The following is a 7,498-nucleotide window of genomic DNA, read 5'->3' on the forward strand; positions in this document are numbered from 1 at the left end:
ACACACACACACACACACACACACACACACACACACACACACTTTATGGATGATTTTTAGGGTTAAATTTCTAGTATAATACATGGGTAAGTACAGTAAGTGTATTCATGTGAATGGCGTGCCTAAAAAATATCAGATTTTGGTTCTTTTTTATTTTCCTATTTTTTCTGCCACACAAACTTCAAATTACGACTCGACTTTTCTATACTTGCCCTCTAAGATCCAATAAGTTGAACTCACCTGATTTAAATGAAATCTTCAGAGTTTTGCTAACCGATCAGAKTGAGCTGAAACCTCCTCCTCCTTTCAGGACAGCTATGAGGAAGAGGACGATGAAGAATTGGGGCTGCAGTCAGGCAGCGAAGGCACCAGCTCGGAGCCTCGCGACAACCACACGGACACTTCGAMGGCGGAGGTCAGCGTCAGCAACCGTCCTTGGCGAGCCGCGGTGCTTCGCGGGGCCGTCAGCTCGAGGAGCTTCACAGGCAGCCAGGAGGCTCCGGAGGTCCGCAGGCGGTCCACCAGGTCTCTGTCCGCCCACATCCGGAACAACGAGTACCAGCCGCCTAAAGGACAAGACGTGAAGGTGAGACYCCTCCCAGTTTGATCTGAAGTTATTATAATAAGAAACAAACCTCTAAATGATTGATKTCTATAAACATGAGGGAATGTGTGCTCAGGCTGAGGAGGACGACGGGCAGCTGGTTTTAGACAGAAACCCTCTGGAGTGGAGCGTCGATGAAGTCGTCCAGTTCATTAACTCCACTGATTGTGCGTCGCTGGCCAACATCTTCAAAGAACAGGTACGCACAACAACTAGTTTTCTACTTTCTGTTTATTACAGCTATGTGTAACGTCAACATCTGATGAAATTATGCTTTGTGTAGCCTGGTTGATTCACTCCAAACAATGCAAACATGCTGAATTCACTTTTCTTTTTTTCTTTTTTCTTTTTTTTCGAGACATTTTAATCAAAATTCGCATTACAGTTGGATGGAAACACAACTCTTGACATGTTTCATAAGTTATTAGTTCAGCTAATAGTTTGTTTTGTTTATAATCTTATTCAGACTCAATTATTTTTTAAGTAGTCATATCATGCAAAATCCACTTTCTTAGCTGTTAAATACATTTTGTTGTGTACTTGGAGTCTCTTGGAGTGAAGAAAACTTGAATTTAGTCTCTCCCAGTGCTGCATAGATATCTRTWTATTCAGTTTGGGTCATATTTTTCAACCTGTTCTGATTTCTCTGACGTTTTCTGAACTATTACATCACAGTTTTTACAACAGACTTWATATARACCCCAAATRAATGATTTAAATGTGAAAAAGAWGGATTTAAAAGCATGATGTGTCTCCTTTAATRTTAATGCAACAAAAAACCTCACTTTTCGTTATTCCATGCATCYTCTAAACCAGTGGCTCCCAAAGTTGGGGTCCGGACCCCTCAGCGGTCTTTAAAACCACAGAATCTGTGTAGCAGCTTTAATGAAAGTGTTGTTGCAGGACATCGACGGTCAGGCCCTGCTGCTGCTGACTCTGCCCACAGTTCAGGAGTGTATGGACCTGAAGCTCGGACCTGCCATCAAGCTGTGTCACCAGATCGAGCGGGTCAAGGTTGCCTTTTACAAACAATACGCCAACTGAGCCCAGACTCRGTGAGAGACCCTCCAAACTCCTAATCATGCACATCTAGTGGGGAAACRTGGATCAGCTGCCTCCTCATGGAAACGTTTTGATGTTTGTTTTTGTTTTTCGATTCCAAGTACTCCTCTTTTTTTATCTGTTGTTTCTAAAGAGCACAAACAGGGTGAACACAAGAAGAMAACTTCCCCACAAGTCTTTGAAGGAAACATTTCCAGGAAACTTTCCGTCTGAGGATCTTTATGCAGAACCCAAAACAAAAGAAAAGAAACTTTAACTCCCCGCTGCCTGCTCCGGCAAATCAAACACAAGAGTTTGTGAGTTTTTGCTGATCTGTGAAGAAGTTATATCAAGAAGAAACAGGTATTAATTTAATTTAATTTGCCACAGGAGGACATCATATTGAAAGGACTTTTATTTTTCTGTGTAATTTGTTCTTATAAAATATAATCAAGGAGTATTTATCAAACCAAGGAGTAATATATTTGCAATATTTATTGCTATCCTAATTTTTAAGGACCAATTTGCCAATTTAAATACAGGTAAAATAAGATGACATGATCTCAGCAAAAAGTCCTTTTTCCACTGAAACAAAAACCAAATGTTTTGATTTCCACCTGAGTTTGTGGCTTGAAAATAAGGCATGTTATGTGAAAGAATACCACTCTTTCCTCCTTGTTACAGTCAGGAAAAAAAAACAATTCAAGCTATTTTGTGTCCATCTATGCAATTGTAGTGCAGATATTTTTGATAAGAAATTAAATTTTTATGGATTTTTATCTGTTTTTTGCCTTGTTTTTCCTCTTCGGTGAGTCACATTTTCCTGTTTACTGTTTAAGCAGCAAGATGCAAAACATGTTTTAGAAAAGAATCTTACTGCAGAAAGCACAGATTTAGCTCTGTAGACATTTTTACACCTAAATGTAGGAAATTATGTCCTCTTTCACATAATACAAATCTTCAACTTGTATGTTTAATTTTTTTTTTCACTAAAAGCATCCAAATAAGAAACTCCAAGCTTAACCCATTTGATGTTAGCAGACACTTCCTCATGCAGGGCGACATGTAGGAAGTCACTGTGGTTTACAGAAAAAAACATGCAAAACACAAAGTTAGAGCTTAAAGAGGAACCTCTGCTTCATCTGCTGCTCTGAAAAAACTATTATCGTTAATTCACTCAGTCTTGGCCACTTTTGCTTTGTAAATAAATAAATTACGCAGCAAATTTTTAAAGGAAACGCATTGCAAAGTGTTTTTTCTAAAGATTGGACCAAATCAAAGTGCTCCATGTYAACGAAGTTACAAAATGATCTCATCTATTCTGATTGACTCAGGAGAAGTTCAACACCTTCAAGATCTACCACCAAGCAAGAGGCCTCATGAAGAGCAAGGAGCTCCGCTCAAAGTTATTGAAAAGTACAGATCTGTAACTCTGACTGTTACATGGAGCTCTGGTACWTATTRGCTAACAGCGATCATGACATCACARCAAACCTGCCAAGAGAGACTAGTCTMCAGAACTCACAGTCCGAACCAGGTTAACAGATCATTTCACTAACGGGGAAAATGCTGAGGTTTCTATGAAGACACTATTAGTGCAAATTCAACAAGTTCAAAGAGCAGATTTATAGTTTTTTTTATGAAAAATCTCATCTAAGTTTAATACAAATCASTTCAGAGCAAATRCATCAGGTAAATTTTGTAAMTTTACTGGTTGAATTAGTTTAATTTCAATTGTKTTTTTATAGCAACCTCAGCATTTTCACAATAAACGTGCGAGTTCGGCCCGTTTCATGAGTTCGGAGCAATTTTTAAATGAGCAACACGATGGAGCTGAGCAGCTCTTCAGAGACAGATCTGTTCAGTCAGAAGGACCACAAGCTGCTCAGAGCTCCGCTTCATGAAYGAGTGGAAAAAATATGGGTTAAGAAAAGTAGTGCAGTGAACCTTYTGACATTTGGGAGACTCCTCAGATAAGTGGAAGAAGGTGCCTCCCAGTGAACCAGGATGGACCTTCTTTCAGCCTGGATGYTSTTCCTCAGCAGGAACTGGTCTGAGTTGAAGGAAAGACCGGTAGCGTAAAATATAAACTGTTTTAAAAACATTWAATTTGAACCTCTGTCACGGAAACRATTCTTTTAAACAATACAGCGGGTAAAATAAGTATTGAACACGTCACCATTTTTCTCAGTAAATATATTACTAGAGGTGCTAATGACATGAAATGTTCACCAGATGTCGGTAACAACCCAAGTGATCCATACATACAAAGAAATCAAACCATAAATGTCCAGAAATGAAGTTATTTGTAATAATGTGGAATGGCACAGGGAAAAAGTATTGAACACACTTACTGAAATTTATCTAATACTTTGTACAAAAGTCTTTGTTGTCAATGACAGCTTCAAGACGCCTCCTGTATGGAGAAACTAGTGGCATGCATTGCTCAGGTGTGATTTTGGCCCATTCTTCCACAAACAGTCTTCAAATCTTGAAGGTTTTGTGGACCTCTTCTATGAACTCTGATCTTTAGTTCTTTCCATAGATTTTCWGTTGGATTCAGGTCAGGTGATTGGCTGGGCCATTCCAGCAGCTTTAGTTTCTTTCTCTGAAACCAACTGAGAGTTTCCTTGGCTTTGTGTTTGGGCTCATTGTCTTGCTGAAATGTCCAGCCACGTTTCATCTTCATCATCCTGGTAGATGGAAGCAGAGTTTTATCAAGAATGTCTCTGTACATTTTTCCACTCATCCTTCCTTCAATTATTTGAAGTTTGCCAGTACCATATGCTGAAAAACAGCCCCACACCATGATGTTCCCACCTCCAAACTTCACTGTTGGTATGGTGTTTTTGGGCTGATGTGCAGTGCCATTTGACCTCCAAACATGATGTGTATTCTGGCATCCAAACAGTTCAATGTTGGTCTCATCTGACCAGACTATATTCTCCCAGTATTACACAGGCTTGTTTAAATGTTGTGCAGCAAACTTTAAAGGAGCTTCAACATGCTGTTTCTTCAGCAGTGGAGTCTTGCGTGGTGAGCGTGCATACAGGCCATGGTGGTTCAGTGCATTACTTATTGGTTTCTTTGAAACAATCGTACCTGCTAATTCCAGGTCTTTCTGAAGCTCTCCACAAGTGGTCCTTGGCTCTTGGACAACTCTTCTGATAATTCTTTTCACTCCTCTGTCAGAAATCTTGYGAGGAGCACCTGGTCGTGGTCGGTTTCTGGTGAAATAATGTTCTTTCCATTTCTGAATTATGGCCCCAACAGTGCTCACTGGAACCTTCAGAAGTTTAGACATTCTTCTGTAACCGATGCCATCATTATGCTTTGCAACAATAAGGTTGTGAAGGTCTTGAGAGAGCTCTTTACTTTTACCCATCATCAGATGGTTCTTGTGTGATACCTGGCCATCATTTGGGACTGAACCAGCTGATATTAACTTGCACTGGCAAGGGGCAGGCTTGCTTTCTAATTACTGAGAGAGATCAGCTGGTGTCTTGGCTTTCCATGCCTTTTTACACCTCCCTTTCTTCATGTGTTCAATACTTTTTCCCTGTGCCATTCCACATTATTACAAATAACTTCATTTCTGGACATTTATGGTTTGATTTCTTTGTATGTATGGATCACTTGGGTTGTTACCGACATCTGGTGAAMATTTCATGTCATTAGCACCTCTAGTAATATAGTTAGAGAAAAATGGTGACGTGTTCAATACTTATTTTACCCACTGTATATTGAATTGTTGTATTACAGAATAAACAAGTGATAGTGGTGTAGTTAACATAAAACTTAAATTAAACATAACATAATCCCCAAAATAAACAAATGAGAATAAAAAAACAAGTACACGGCACAAATAAGAATAAATTTGTGCTAAGCATCATTTTCTAACTTCATTCCCGTCATGTCTCAGAATCTGCTCCCTTTCCTCGTAGTTCCACTACAATATGCCATCTCCTTCACCCATTTATTTTCTCCCAGTGCAAAGATATTAACCAGTCTTCAAGTCGAATGATCGTAGATAAACTATCAACCAGATTTGTTTCTGTCCAGTCAGAGCTCAGATCAACAACAGAGCTGCTGTTCTTGTGAAGAAGTTGTTTCTACTGCTCTGCCTCTAACAGCTGAATGGAACAAACTTCACTCCTGTTTGTTCCCAACAGCTCATCCTACAGTCAGAAATCAACTCACTGAATGAAGAATCGTTTTAATTTTAGGGATTAAATGATCACTGCAGCAACTTTTCAWTAGGTTTGGACGAAAACAAGCTTAGTGTGTTGTCACAATAATAAAACCGATAAATAGGGGTTTTATTTTGCAAACAGCGTTTGTATTTGAGACAATAGGGCCGTTAGTTGTCCATGGAGGCAAAATGACAGCAGTTGTAGTGATGATGGCTGTTTCATGTAGCAGGTAATGTTGTGTTAGTCATGCATGAAGCACGTCTGTTTGCAGTCGTTCAGACAGGCCTCTCTCCGTCCCTCCGCTGCAKCTGAAATCATTTAATATCTCTCTCTCACACACGGAGCTTTTTCTGCCACTTTCTATCGAGTCATTCTGAAAAAAAAAAGCTGCTGCCTTTTTTATTTTTTCTGTTGCCTGGCAACTTCATATCAAACGTCCGCTTTGCATGATTTCCCTGCTGTTGTGTGTGAATACAAAGTCCTGACAGCAGAGGAGTAAACACATCTGAGTTAAAGTGGAGCGCTGAGCGACGTAGTTTTAATAGTTTTAGACATGCAAAATGTAAATAAACACTTCAAAAGTTAATAAAACTTCCTGTTTGATTCTAATTTTACAACAAAGCTGTGGGATGCTGAACAAAATTAAAAGTTTTTAAAAGTAACAGAAAAATCAACAGAAACATTAATGAAACTTAAAGATAATTCAGGAGAAAACTGTTTAAAAGGAAGAGCAAAACAAAATGATACGCTAAAAATATATAAAAACAACAAAACAAGAAGCACAGAAACAAAAGTAAATAAATCAGCAGGAAAATATTAGATAATACAAAATGAGATAAAAGACATGACATTCAAGAAAACAGAAACAGCATTTAAAAGGGGACAAAAAAACAAACCTTTAAATTCAATAAAACTGTAAAAAAAATATCCAAATAAAGACTGAAAACAAAATAAAAGCAACAAAACCAGAAGAGTGTTAAATAAAAACACAGAAAATAGCAATTAAATCAAATCTACAATAAAACTCAAAACAAGGTAAAAACACCAGCAGCTATTTAGGATAAAAAAGTTCATAATTGTGATATTTAAGTGAAAAAAAAWTTGATTTACAGCATTATAAATACTGATGAAAATGCACCAAAACACCTGCATGATRACTTTATTGAAACATTTTAAAGCATTCTGTCATGCCTGCTGAGGATGTTTTAATGTGGTGGAAACCGCATCCCCCCACYCCACCCCCACAGCTGAGTGGAACAAGCCCACCACCACCTCCCACCTTTCACCACCAAGGTGGGACAGTTTGTCAACACATGGAAATAGTCCTCTTTTAGTGTGACAAACCCTCCGTCAGCAGGATAAAATACTATGTTGTTTTATTGTTTTGCTTTAATTACATGCAGATAAACTCCAGATTTTAAACCGCAATAAAAGAGCAGCTCAGCGAAGAGCCTCCAGCACTGAGTCGGGGGAGGAGAAGGTGGGAGACGGAGGTGCAGGAAAGAGAGGAGGTGTGCAGAGGATGAGTGATGGGGAGGAAACACCAGCGAGGGAGGGAGCTGAGGTCTGCTGGCTGGGAAGTAAAACAAGACAAAGTGGTTAAAGAGCAGGTACTGAACTGGACTCTGAAACATCAAACACTCAGTGCAAGCGCAAAACA

General features: G+C 39.0%; 2 protein-coding genes across 4 annotated transcripts in view; both read left to right on the forward strand.

Annotated features, from left to right (window-relative positions):
* sfmbt2 (Scm like with four mbt domains 2) overlaps window positions 1-2,424 on the forward strand; it is a gene marked incomplete in the record, with an annotated part of 54,418 nt that extends 51,994 nt beyond the window's left edge. For all 3 annotated transcript variants that reach the window (XM_014018233.1, XM_014018230.1, XM_014018231.1), the window contains 3 exon segments: window positions 316-586; window positions 681-803; window positions 1,508-2,424. In XM_014018233.1, coding sequence (XP_013873687.1) covers window positions 316-586; window positions 681-803; window positions 1,508-1,648 — 535 coding nt within the window.
* Window positions 2,425-7,266: 4,842 nt separating this feature from the next.
* The window catches only part of prkcq (protein kinase C, theta), a 44,402-nt gene continuing 44,170 nt past the window's right edge, over window positions 7,267-7,498 (forward strand). The window contains exon 1 of the mRNA XM_014018234.1: window positions 7,267-7,448. Coding sequence (XP_013873688.1) covers window positions 7,368-7,448 — 81 coding nt within the window. The 5' untranslated portion in view covers window positions 7,267-7,367. The remainder of the gene's footprint in view (window positions 7,449-7,498) is intronic.

This window comes from Austrofundulus limnaeus, unplaced genomic scaffold (genome assembly GCF_001266775.1).
Source record: "Austrofundulus limnaeus strain Quisiro unplaced genomic scaffold, Austrofundulus_limnaeus-1.0 Scaffold187, whole genome shotgun sequence".
In the NCBI taxonomy this organism is placed as follows: Eukaryota; Metazoa; Chordata; class Actinopteri; order Cyprinodontiformes; family Rivulidae; genus Austrofundulus; species Austrofundulus limnaeus.